Source organism: Pseudorca crassidens, chromosome 1 (assembly GCF_039906515.1).
Source record: "Pseudorca crassidens isolate mPseCra1 chromosome 1, mPseCra1.hap1, whole genome shotgun sequence".
Lineage (NCBI taxonomy): Eukaryota > Metazoa > Chordata > Mammalia > Artiodactyla > Delphinidae > Pseudorca > Pseudorca crassidens.
Genome location: NC_090296.1, coordinates 179,155,383 through 179,169,224, shown reverse-complemented (window position 1 = coordinate 179,169,224; position 13,842 = coordinate 179,155,383). Strand labels below are relative to the sequence as shown.

Here is a 13,842-nt window from a genome sequence, read left to right as displayed (position 1 = left end):
GGAGGCTGTACTCCAAGCTGAAGGGCTGGTACAAAAAGAGGCATTAAGGAGCCTGGGCAGGATAATGAGGGGTTTAGTCTGATGGTCTAAAAGAAAAGAGAGGGTCTAGATGCCTGAGAAGAGGAGAAAGAGCATTTTAGAAACTGGGAAGACATGAGAGAAATCCTAGGAAATTGGTTTGCTTGGATTAGAGAGCCTATTTCTTTTAATAAGTCATCAGAGAGAATTGTAATTCAGGGGCATTTTAAACCAGAATGTCTAATCTGATGTATTCAGAAATTTATTACTGCATATGCACACTTTTTACAAGCTCCAAATGTTTATATACTAGGGAATTAGAAGCAGTGAAGTCCACAGTGCTATCTCTATTTTTTATTTTATAAGCTCCAATTGCTGACTCTACAGCATTACATGTATCCTTAAATCAAATAAATATGTGTACAACATGTAAGTTAATCAGTGGATAATTTCTGAAATTGATGTTTTACATTCTACACATGCTCTACTCTTTATGTACTTTTATGGATTCTCAAATTTGAGTATTAGTGACCAGATGTTACCTACCAATTATTTTACAATTGTTCTATAACGTATGGGATTTTTAAATTGTGCATACTTTAAAGAACTCATTAGATTTCATGAAAGATGTTCAATTTCATTCAAATTGGATAAAATGGGTAAGATGTTGTTCAGAAAAGCATTATAAAAATCTTTACAACAAATGTGATTGCATTAAACACATGGTTATAAAAAGTCAAAACTGTGAGAGGACCTTCAAGATGGCAGAGCAGTTAAGACGTGGAGATCACCTTCCTCCCCACAAATACATCAGAAATACATCTACATGTGGAACAACTCCTACAGAACACCTACTGAATGCTGGCAGAAGACCTCAGACTTCCCAAAAGGCAAGAAACTCCCACGTACTTGGGTAGGGCAAAAGAAAAAAGAAAAAACAGAGACAAAAGAATAGGGATGGGATCTGCACCTCTGGGAGAGAGCTGTGAAGGAGGAAAAGTTTCCACACTCTAGGAAGCCCCTTCACTGGTGGAGACAGGGGTTGGGCTGGGGCGGGAAGCTTCAGAGCCATGGAGGAGAGCACAACAACAGGGGTGCAGAGGGCAAAGCAGAGAGATTCCCGTACAGAGGATCACTGCGACCAGCACTCACCAGCCCGAGAGGCTTGTCTGCCCACCTGCCGGGGCGGACGGGGGCTGGGAGCTGAGGCTCGGGCTTTGGCTTCGGAGGTCGGATCCCAGGGAGAGGACTGGTGTTGGCTGTGTGAACACAGCCTGAAGGGGGCTAGTGAGCCACTGCTAGCCGGGAGGGAGTCCGGGAAAAAGTCTGGAGCTGCTGAAGAGGCAAGAGACCATTGTTTCGGGGTGCTCGAGGAGAGAGAATTAAGAGCACCGCCTAAGTGAGCTCCAGAGACGGGCGCGAGCCGCGGCTAAAAGCGCGGACCCCAGAGACGGGCATGAGACGCTAAGGCTGCTGCTGCCGCCACCAAGAAGCCTGTGTGCGAGCACAGGTCACTATCCACACATCCCTTCCGGGGAGCCTGTGCAGCCCGTCACTGCCAGGGTCCCGTGATCCAGGGACAACTTCCCCAGGAGAACGCACAGCGTGCCTCAGGCTGCTACAGTGTCATGCCGGCCTCTGCCGCCGCAGGCTCGCCCTGCATCCGTACCCCTCCCTCCCCCCGGCCTGAGTGAGCCAGAGCCCCCGCATCAGCGGCTCCTTTAACCCCGTCCTGCCTGAGTGAAGAACAGACGCCCTTCGGCGACCTACACGCAGAGGCGGGTCCAAATCCAAACCTGAACCCCAGGAGCTGTGCGAACAAAGAAGATAAAGGGAAATCTCTCCCAGCGGCCTCAGGAGCAGCGGATTAAAGCTCCACAATCAACTTGATGTACCCTGCATCTGTGGAATATCTGAAGAGACAACGAATCATCCCCAAATTGAGATGGTGGACGTGGGGAGCAACTGTACACTTGGGGTTTGCTGTATGCGACTGACTAGCTTCTGATTTTTATGCTTATCTTAGTACAGTTTTTAAGCATTTGCTATCATTGGTGGACCTGTTTATTGGTTTGGTTGCTCTATTCTTTTATTTTTTTTATTACTTAAAAATATTTTTATTTCAATAATTTAAAAAAATTTATTTTATTTTATTATTATTATTATTTTCTTTCTTTTTTTTCTCCCTTCTCTTCTGAGCCATGTGGCTTACAGAGTCTTGGTGCTCTGGTCGGGTGTCAGGCCTGAGCCTCTGAGGTGGGAGAGCCGAGCTCAGGACACTGGGCCACCAGTGACCTCCTGGCCCCACATAATATCAGTCGATGAGAGATCTGCCAGAGGTCTCCATCTCAATGCCAAGACTCAGCTCCACTCAACGACCAGCGAGCTAAAGTGCTGCACACCCTATGCCACACAACTAGCAAGACAGGAATACGACCGCACCCATTAGCAGAGAGGCTGCCTAAAATCATAATACAGACACCCCAAAAAACACTGCCAGACGTGGTCCTGCCCACCAGAAAGGCAAGATCCAGCCTCATCCACCAGAACACAGGCACAAGTCCCCTCCAGCAGGAAGCCTACACAAGCCACTGAACCAACTTTAGCCACTGGGGACAGACACCAAAAACAATGGGAACTATGAAACTGCAGCCTGTGAAAGGGAGTCCTCAAACACAGTAAGTTAAGCAAAATGAGAAGACAGAGAAATACACAGCAGATAAGGGAGCAAAGTAAAAACCCCCCAGACCAAACAAATGAAGAGGAAACAGGCAGTCTACCTGAAAAAGAATTCAGAGTAATGAGAGTAAAGATGATCCAATATCTTGGAAATAGAATGGAGAAAATACAAGAAACATTTGACAAGGACCTAGAAGAACTGAAGAGCAAACAAACAATGCTGAACAACACAATAAATGAAATTAAAAATTCTCTAGAAGGAATCAACAGCAGAATAACTGAGGCAGAAGAACGGATAAGTGACCTGGAAGGTAAAATAGTGGAAATAACTACCACAGAGCAGAATAAAGAAAAAAGAATGAAAAGAACTGAACACAGTCTCAGACACCTCTGGGACAACATTAAATGCGCCAACATTCGAATTAGAGGGGTCCCAAAGAAAGGGCATGAGAAAATATTTGAAGAGATTACAGTTGAAAACTTCCCTAATATGGGAAAGGAAATAGTCAATCAAGTCCAGGAAGCGCAGAGAGTCCCATACAGGATAAATCCAAGGAGAAACATGCCAAGACACATATTAATGAAAATATCAAAACTTAAATACAAAGAAAAAATATTAAAAGCAGCAAGGGAAAAGCAACAAATAACACACAAGGGAATCCCCATAAGGTTAACAGCTGATCTTTCAGCAGAAACTCTGCAAGCCAGAAGGGAGTGGCAGGACATATTTAAAGTGATGAAAGGGAAAAACCTACAACCAAGATTACTCTACCCAGCAAGGATCTCATTCAGATTCGATGGAGAAATTAAAACCTTTACAAACAAGCAAAAGTTAAGAGAATTCAGCATCACCAAACTAGCTTTACAACAAATGCTAAAGGAACTTCTCTAGGCGGGAAGCACAAGAGAAGGAAAAGACCTACAATAACAAACCCAAAACAATTAAGAAAATGGTCATAGGAACATACATATCGATAATTGCCTTAAATGTAAATGGATTAAATACTCCAACCAAAAGACACGGACTGGCTGAATGGATACAAAAACAAGACCCATATATATGCTATCTACAAGAGACCCACTTCAGACCTAGGGACACATACAGACTGAAAGTGAGGGGATGGAAAAAGATATTCCACGAAAATGGAAATCAAAAGAAAGCTGGAGTAGCAATTCTCATATCAAACAAAATAGACTTTAAAATAAAGATTATTACAAGAGACAAAGAAGGACACTACATAATGATCAAGGGATCAATCCAAGAAGAAGATATAACAATTGTAAATATTTATGCACCCAACATAGGAGCACCTCAGTGCTCCTAAGGCAAATGCTAACAGCCATAAAAGGGGAAATCGACAGTAACACAATAATAGTAGGGGACTTTAACACCCACTTTCGCCAATGGAAAGATATCCGAAAGGAAAATAAATAAGGAAACACAAGCTTTAAATGACACATTAAACAAGACGGACTTAACTGATATTTATAAGACATTCCATCCAAAAACAACAGAATATACTTTCTTCTCAAGTGCTCATGGAATATTATCCAGGATAGATCATATCTTGGGCCACAAATCAAACCCTGGTAAATTTAAGAAAATTGAAATTGTATCAAGTATCTCTTCCGACCACAACACTATGAGTCTAGATATCAATTATAGGAAAAAATCTGTAAAAAATACAAACACATGGAGGCTAAACAACACACTACTAAATAACCAAGAGACCACTGACGAAATTAAAGAGGAAATCAAAAAATACCCAGAAACAAATGACAATGAAAACATGACGACCCAAAACCTATGGGATGCAACAAAAGCAGTTCTAAGAGGGAACTTTATAGCAATACAATCCTACCTCAAGAAACAAGAAACATCTCAAATAAACAACCTAACCTTACACCTAAAGCAATTAGAGAAAGAAGAACAACAACAAGAAAAAAAAAAAACCCCAAAGTTATCAAAAGGAAAGAAATCATAAAGAGCAGATCAGAAATAAATGAAAAAGAAATGAAGGAAACAATAGCAAAGATCAAGAAAACTAAAAGCTGGTTTGTTGAGAAGATAAACAAAATTGATAAACCACTAGCCAGATTCATCAAGAAAAAAAGGGAGAAGGGCTTCCCTGGTGGCACAGTGGTTGAGAGTCTGCCTGCCGATGCAGGGGACATGGGTTCGTGCCCCGGTCCAGGAAGATCCCACATGCCGCGGAGCGGCTGGGCCCCTAAGCCATGGCCGCTGAGCCTGCGCATCTGGAGCCTGTGCTCCACAACGGGAGAGGCCACAGCAGTGAGAGGCCCACATAGCGCAAAAACAAAAAAACAAAAAAACATGGAGCTGGAGAAATCAGGCTCCCAGACTTCAGACTATACTACAAAGCTACAGTAATCAAGACAGTAATGATACTTGCACAAAAACAAAACATAGCTCAATGGAACAGGATAGAAAGCCCAGAGGTAAACCCACACACATATGGTCACCTTATCTTTGATAAAGGAGGCAAGAATATACAATGGAGAAAAGACAGCCTCTTCAATAAGTGGTGCTAGGAAAACTGGACAGCTATATGTAAAAGAATGAAATTAGAACACTCCCTAACACCATACACAAAAATAAACTCTAAATGGATTAAAGACCTAAATGTAAGGCCAGACACTAGAAAACTCTTAGAGGAAAACATAGGCAGAACACTCTATGACTTAAATCACAGCAAGATCCTTTTTGTCCCACCTCCTAGAGAAATGGAAATAAAAACAAAAATAAACAAATGGGACCTAATGAAACTTCAAAGCTTTTGCACAGCAAAGGAAACCATAAACAAGACGAAAAGACAACCCTCAGAATGGGAGAAAATACTTTACAAACAAATCAACGGACAAATGATTAATCTCCAAAATATACAAGCAGCTCATGCAGCTCAATATCAAAAAAACAAACAACCCAATCCAAAAATGGGCAGAAGACCTAAATAGATATTTCTCCAAAGAAGATATACAGATTGCCAACAAACACATGAAAGGACGCTTAACATTGCTAATCATTAGAGAAATGCAAATCAAAACTATAATGAGGTATCACCTCACACTGGTCAGAATGGCCAACATCAAAAAATCAACAAACAATAAATGCTGAAGAGGGTGTGGAGAAAAGGGAACCCTCTTACACTGTTGGTGGGAGTGTAAATAGATACAGCCACTATGGAGAACAGTATGGAGGTTCCTTAAAAACTAAAAATAGAACTACCATACGACCCAGCAATCCCACTATTGGGTATAAACCTCAGAAAACCGTAATTCAAAAAGAGTCATGTACCACAATGTTCATTGCAGCTCTATTTACAATAGCCAGGACATAGAAGCAACCTAAGTGTCCACTGACAGATGAATGGATAAAGAAGATGTGGCACATATATACAATGGAATATTACTCAGACATATAAAGAAATGAAACTGAGGTATTTGTAGTGAGGTGGATGGACCTAGAGTCTGTCATACAGAGTGAAGTAAGTCAGAAAGAGAAAAACAGATACCGTATGCTAACTATGGAATCAAAAAAAAAAAAAAATGCTTCTCATGAACCTAGGGGCAGGACAGGAATAAAGACACAGACATAGAGAATGGACTTGAGGACATGGATGGGAGAAGGGTAAGCTGCGACCAAGTGAGAGAGTGGCATGGACATATATACACTACCAAATGTAAAACAGATAGCTAGTGGGAAGCAGCCGCATAGCAAAGGGAGATTAGCTCCGTGCTTTGTGACCACCTAGAGGAGTGGGATAGGGAAGGTGGGAAGGAGACGCAAGAGGGAGGGGACATGGGGTATATGTATATGTTTAGCTGATTCACTTTGTTACACAGCAGAAACTAACACAACATTGTAAAGCAATTATACTCCAAAAAAGATGTTTAAAAAAAGTCAAAACTGTTGTAAGAAGCAAAGAAGGACATTATACATTGATAAAAGGATCCACTCACCAAGAAGATACACACATCAAACATGTATTACACATCAGAGCTCCAAAATATATGAAGCAAACATTGAAAGGATTGAAGGAAGAAACAGCTCTGTAAAAATAGGAGGAGACTTCAATATGCTACTCTCCATTATAGACGGAACAGCCAAACAGAACATCAATAAGGAAACAGAGGCCTTGAACTACAAGCCCATCGGATCAATAGACATACACAGAACAGAGCATCCAACAACAGCAGAATGCACATTTTTGTCAAGTTCATATGGAACATTCTCCAGGATGTTAGGCCACAAAACACAAAAAAACTGAATAAATTTTAAAAGATTGAAATCATACAAAGTATCTCTTCCTATCACAATGAAAGGAAAGTAGGAATCAACAGTGGGAGAAAAACTGGAAAATTCACAAATATGTAGAAATTCAACAACACACTCAAGCAGCCAATGGGTCAAAGAAGAAATCACAAGGGAAAGGAGAAAATATCTTGTGACAAATGAAAATAAAAACACAACGTACTAAAACTTATGGGATTCAGGAAAAGCAGTGCTAACAGGAAAATTTACAGTTTTAAGTGCTTACATTAAAAAAGGAAGATCTAAAAAATGTGATTGTATGTTGGCAATTTCAAACAGCTGAACCTGGTAAAATTGGTTCATGATTATCTTGGACCTTGGCTTTTCTCTTTTCTTTTCCTCCTTAACTCTCTAAACTCTTTAACTCTCAGTAGGTTTTCCAGTGGCAGGATAAACAATAAAAGCATATTAAGTAATTAGCCTGGAGGATGACAAAGAAGCAGCAGCTGCAGTATTGGCTTTGCCTCTGCCCAGGTCTCCAGCCATATCTCCCACCAAGATGTCACACAGTCCCCCATCCTAGCCAGACTGAAACCCCACAGGACAAAACCGCATACAGGCTGAACCCCCAAAGGCAGACCCCAACAGATAGCACTTTACGGATGGTGCCCCTCAAAGACTGAACACTCCACAGACTGGACCTTCCACGGATTAAACTCCTCCCAGACTGGACCGCTCACAACAGACTGGATCCCCCATAAACTGAAACCCGCAAAGAACAGATCCCCACAGACTGGACCCCCCCTACATTCTAAACCCCTCACAGATTGGACCCCTCGTAGCCTGAACCCCTCACAGACTAAACCTCTCACAAACTGAAGTCCCCACAGACTGAGCCCCACACACCCCACCCAGGCTCCTTAAAGCCTCTCTGCGTGACAGCCCTTCAGCCTGGAGCATGGCTCCCCCCACCTACACCATGCCCAGCACATCCATCTGGCTACGTCCTAATCCCCCTCCACCTGAGGCCGTTTCCTCCACTGAGGACTTCCTGGTGATCCAGAGCTTCCTGCGCAAACCTTGAGGGGTGCAGTGCTGGTGGGTTATGATTGCTCCTCCAAAAAGAGAGCCATGGAATCCCCCGACTGCACCTCATGTGTGTCCCCCAAGCCCCTGCCCACCCACCCAATACTGAACAGAGGCCACAGGCCCTCTGGGCTCTCAATTAGTGCCTGTTGTGAACAGAGAGAAGATTTTGGTAAATTATATGTAAATATATGAAGGTGTCATAGTCAGAAACACTTCTGTCTTCATTATTATGCTTGGCTACTTACAAAAGACTTTCTGTTGGGAGTCATAATTTGTGTTCTAATTAAAACTGTTTCTGGGAACACACAGTATGAATTATGAATACAATATCCACATGAAATAACACTGGCAACCCACAAACAGGGAACTGTTCAAACAGATTCATGCACCAGCTAGTGGAGTAGATAAATCATATTTTCTCTTGGAAGCTGCATATATTTTTGTGTCTTGGACTGCTCAGGAATCCAATTAACATTCTTGAAAGAACGTGTGTTTAATCATTAGTTTTCAGGCTCAGCGGGCAACTAGTTGTACATATCTTAATGCTGTCCTGGAATAAAAGGACTATCAGAAATATTAGAAATCTCTCTGTCTCGCATGGAATATGCACAATGCAGCAAATCACAATACTGGTAAAACACGTTCATCCATCCCTTCATTAGTTGAAAAAATTAAGAAAGAAACACAATCACTGCTGTGAATGAACTGAGGTTGGTTTAGTGACTTTCTGTGATATTATGCAGTAAATTTTATTCCCCTCACAAACCACTACAATATACAGGGCATTTTATAGTTAGCTAAGCATTTACGGAATCATAAGTAATACATTTTTCAAGGTAAACTGAACTATTCACATTAATATTACCTACAAGATTTTTTCCTAGAAAATGTCATCAGTGTATTGTATTCCTTTCATTAAGTGTATTCACTGGGTCACTTGCTGGCTTGGATAAATGATCCAAGTTTTCTGCTCAGGTTCTTCATGTAAAATTGGGATAAGAGTTGCTCCTGAGGATTTCCATGGCGGTCCAGTGGTTAAGACTCTGCACTTCCAGTGCAGGGAGCATGAGTTTGATCCCTGGTCAGGGAACTAAGATCCCATATGCCACACGGCACGGCCAAAAATTTTTTTTAAATTAAAAAATATATATGCTGTATGCAGTTTAAGTTAAAAAAAAAAAAACGAGAGAGTTGCTCCTGAGTTTGTGATAGGATTAAATGAGTGAATAAATAAGTGTTAACCACTATTCCTATTATATGTAATCATTAATGGAACAAATATTTCGTAAGTGCCTACCGTAATGTACCAGCATGCTTCTAGCAGAGAACAAAGCAGAGATACGTTTTCTGATGGTGACAAGTGCTACAGAGAAAAATCAAGCTGGGCAGGGGGCCAGGAATGAACGTGTGTGTGGCAAGAGACGGTAGGGAGAGGTGCTCTTTCAGGGTGTTGGGGAATGATATCTCATTGAAACGGTGACATTTGGCAGAAATTCTAATATTTCTAATATTTCCATGATGGCACGAAGATATCAAAGAGACAGTGTTCCAAGCAGAACAAAGGTCCGTGGTGGCAAAGGCGTGGTGTGTCTGAGGAACAGCAATGAAATAATGCGAGAGGAGTGGGGGGGTGAGGTCAGAGAGGTGACCAGGGGGTCTGGACACAGAAGACCCTGGAGACTGCTACAAGGACTTGGTCTTTGCACTTCCCTGGTGGTCCAGTGGTTAAGACTCCCCGCTTCCACTGCTTGTGGCTTGGGTCCAATCCCTGGTTGGGGAACTAAGATCCTGCATGCTACACGGTGCGGCCAAAAAAAAGGGACTTGGTCTTGTACTCTGAGATGGGAAGCCAGTAGGAGTTTTCAAGAGGCATGACAAGGTCTGGCTAACATGCTGAGAAAGACCAGTGCAGTGGGGAAAGGATGGGGGAAGAAAGATAAGTTTTATCCATGATGGTGGAGATGAAGAGAAAGTGGCTGGATTCTTGAGATAGTCTCGAGTTGGTGACCACAGGGTTTGCCAATGGATGGGACTGTAGGGCCTAAGAGAAAAAAGGTGAGTCAAGGAAGACTTTGGGTTTTGGCCTGAGCAACTGGAAGAAAGAAGTTTACCATCTGCTGGGATGAGACAGACAGCAGGAGAAAGCAGATTTTGTGAAACGTTCAGGAGTTTACTTCGGATCTGGTGAATATGATAACCTCAAGCCCAGCTTGTGGGCTAACACCCCACAAGCAAAGTCAGACCAGAAATAAACTTTAAACAAACTGACCTTTCTTCTGTAATTTACTTCAATGTCATTTTGATCTCACACTATCTAAGGAAGAATGTTCCCAAAAAGAACTATTCATTATGCTGTACACCTAAAATGAATAAAATGTTATAAGTCAATTATCTCTCAATAATAATAAAAAAGAACTGAAAAAAGAGAAGAATGCTCGAAAAAATAGCACTCTGGGGAAAAAAAGATATTTGTCCCAAACCCCGAATCAAATTTAAATATAGAACTCTATAAACAATCAAATTTCCTTTGCTGCAGTAGCGAAGGAACAAACATGCTACAGTACTCAGAGTCGAAATAGCAATTAGCTAAGTAATAAAATTACTACTGAGCATCCCCTATTATATCTGAGTGCCAGTGCCCAAGACGATGTTTCCTAGGAAACCAGAAACCTCCCAGGCACAAATACTGTGAACTAAAGTCCCTCTCAAATGCTGTGTTCTAGATCATCCCCAAGTATTTAGGAATCAAGGACTTTCTAAACTCTTAAAAAAAACAAACCAACCCATGTTCCGCTGACCCAGGCAGAAAAAATACAGGGGTCTCACAAGCGAAAACTATTGAGTCTTACTGACAAAAACTAAAACACAACAACAAAAATAACAATGAAGCCCACAAAATTCTCAAACCAGACCAAAGATTTTCTCAGGATTATATTCTGATCCATTAAGGGTCTCCTTCCTTCCTTCCTTCCTTCCCTTCCTTCCTTCCTTCCTTCCTTCCTTCCTCCCTCCCTCCCTCCCTCCCTTTCTTTCTTTTTTGCCATTGCTTTTTTAAAAATCTCACTGATTAAGATAACGAATGGAGGAGAGGAAGGAATAAGAGGGAGGTCAATTTGAATTTTCAAAACATCTGACATAAAACATTTTAAAGGAGTATAATTACGACATTCAAATACACTTAATATTTAGGACTAAACTATCAGTGTTTTACCAAATAGAATTCCTTTGGGGACCAACCAGAATCAACGTAAATTGCAGATGACATGATTGTTTAGATAGAAAATGCTAAGAAATCCACAAAACAACTACTACAAACAATAAGTGAATTTAGCAAGATTGTAAGTTAAGGTACAAAAATCAACTGTATTTTTATAACAGAAACAAGTCACTGGAAAAATGAAGTAAAAACCCATTTACAACAAGATCAAAAAAAATAGTTCAGAATAAATTCAACAAAGATATGGAAGACTTACACACTGAAAACAATAAAATAGTAAGAGAAATGTTCTGAAGTTCATCCCATTCTGGACACTTTCATGCTCTCCTGCCAACCTATCTTCATATACACTACTGCTCATAAGTATACGATCAAGTTGCTTAGAAAGGTAGAATTCAAATGTACTTGAACTTTATCTCATAAAATTAAAGACCATCTGCAGAGACAAACTGATAAAATAATTCCATAGAGAAAGTAGAAAGGCCCAGTTAGTTGCTAAAGTTCACCCAGCCAGTAAGAGGCAGAGCTGAGACGTACATATTTGGGGTGTTTCCTCTTATTTAGTGACGGTTTCATAAACAGAGAACTTAAAGCAAGTGAATGCATATAGCTTTGGATTCAAGTATTAATATTTTGCTTTTTGCATTGCCAATAAAAAAGCACACATTTAAATGTACTACAGACATTTTGTGGGGCTTTTTCTTGTCCCCAAAATGTTCTGTTTTTCCTATTGGGCAGTCAATATTTGATGGGAAAGTGATTCACCTGCTTCTTTAAGAGTTGATTCTGCATAAAAGAAAGTCACATGAGTTTCTAGGAAGGATATCAGATCTGGGGGGAACTAGAAATGTGGTGAATCATAAAACAAACAGAATAGCAAGGAACTAGGAAAGATCGCACTTAGGATACTGAAAATTAACATGGAGTCACCAGTCACTGCCTAACGGCCGACAACGACACACAAACCTGTAAAACTGCTGGTCATCACCTAGGACTGTCATTTGTCAGAGAAAAACTGCCCACATGCTTCCAACTTGGACACTTTTGTAAGTGTTTAAAGTGTCATAAACTACTAAAAATACTTTAAAAATAATGAAAGATTAAATAAATGCATTGATGAAAACTTATTTGCATCCTAACATGATTCCAAGTTAATGTGTTGTTTAAACATTCATAAGAAAAAGGAAAATTGACGAAAAAGAAATTGTTAGCCTGACCCTCAAATCTTCTAAATACCTTTGGAAATTCAAAGTCTGAAAATCATAATAAATAATGAAATTTAAGTATATATTCTGACCTTCAGCAAAAATCCTCTTTGGTCATTAAGCTCAATAACAAAGCGTTCCAGAATTTACTCAAGTCGCGGTGAACATGTACATTCTGATACAGCTTCCGTCACTTAATTATAACAAGTTTAGTCCTGGAATACTCCTACGAATTACATCACTTAGAATAAAGCATTTGTGTATGTGGGCAGGCTAATTTCACCTCACATAAAAAAAACAAAAAACAAAAAAACACCTGTTCAAGTATAGCCTCTACCTAGATATTCGGCTTTCTTATTTCTTCCACCTTCTGGTAAGCTCCAGAGTTACTGGAACGCAGAAATATTCTAAAGGGGGACTATGATAATGGCATAGTCCAACTCCAATTATACGTCTCGTATGTTTGGCATGAATCACATGTGCATTTATCTGCCAGCAGAAGAGGAGAAGGGAAGGGACAGAACACACAGCTACCATCTGCTGCCATCCCCCAGCCTCCCTAGAAATGAAGACAAGGGTGGGAGTTTCTCCTGGAGACAGGAGCAGAGTGTATTCACAGTGGGCCCACTGAAGTGCTTTCAGGAAGCAACATTTGGACCTTGCACATTAAAAAAGCAAAAGAGACATCATCCTAGATAGAGCGACCCTGCAACAGTAGCACTGGATTCCATTGTGAGGACTCCAGATTTTCGGTCTGATCCAGCAGCTGCAGATGAGACCAAGTGAGGTCTAAAGACCACTGTTCTTAGACAGACACATTCTTGCCCACTGCCCTACAGTTCTCACCACTCCCTGCTGTCTTGCCCCGCCCACTCCATTAATTTATTTTACCACCTGGCCCTTTAGGCATTTGAGTTTGCAACCCCTGGTCTGCACTCATCAATTAAATCAGGTACTTACAGCTGCATGACCAAGTACAAGTGATTTGGGCTTTCATAGATGTCTTCCAGGGCCACAATATTTTCATGCTTAATCCTGAAAAAAAAAAAAAAAAAAGCACACACACAGAATAGTAAGTATGAGACATGCAAACTTTTTTTAAAAAAAAAAACAAACAGATGTCATTATAGCAAAAAATTCTAAGACAGAATCGAAACTCCTTAAGGTGACATTTTTAAGACACCTCTCCATCTTGTCCCCAAACTTTTTCCCAGACCCATCTCCCATGCTCTCTGCTCTTCTTTCTGGAGGCTCTATATCTCACAATGTAGCAATACTGGATTAACTATCACTGCTTCATGTATATCCCACTCTCCTGGCATTTATTCGTATGAATCCCAGGAATGGGCCAAAATCCTATT

At 40.9% G+C, this 13,842-nt stretch overlaps 1 protein-coding gene across 5 annotated transcripts in view; it reads right to left on the bottom strand.

Moving 5' to 3' along the window:
- The window catches only part of CAMK1D (calcium/calmodulin dependent protein kinase ID), a 417,102-nt gene that overhangs the window by 144,255 nt on the left and 259,005 nt on the right, over window positions 1-13,842 (bottom strand). For all 5 annotated transcript variants that reach the window (XM_067701413.1, XM_067701414.1, XM_067701417.1 and 2 more), the window contains exon 3: window positions 13,442-13,516. In XM_067701413.1, coding sequence (XP_067557514.1) covers window positions 13,442-13,516 — 75 coding nt within the window. The remainder of the gene's footprint in view (window positions 1-13,441; window positions 13,517-13,842) is intronic.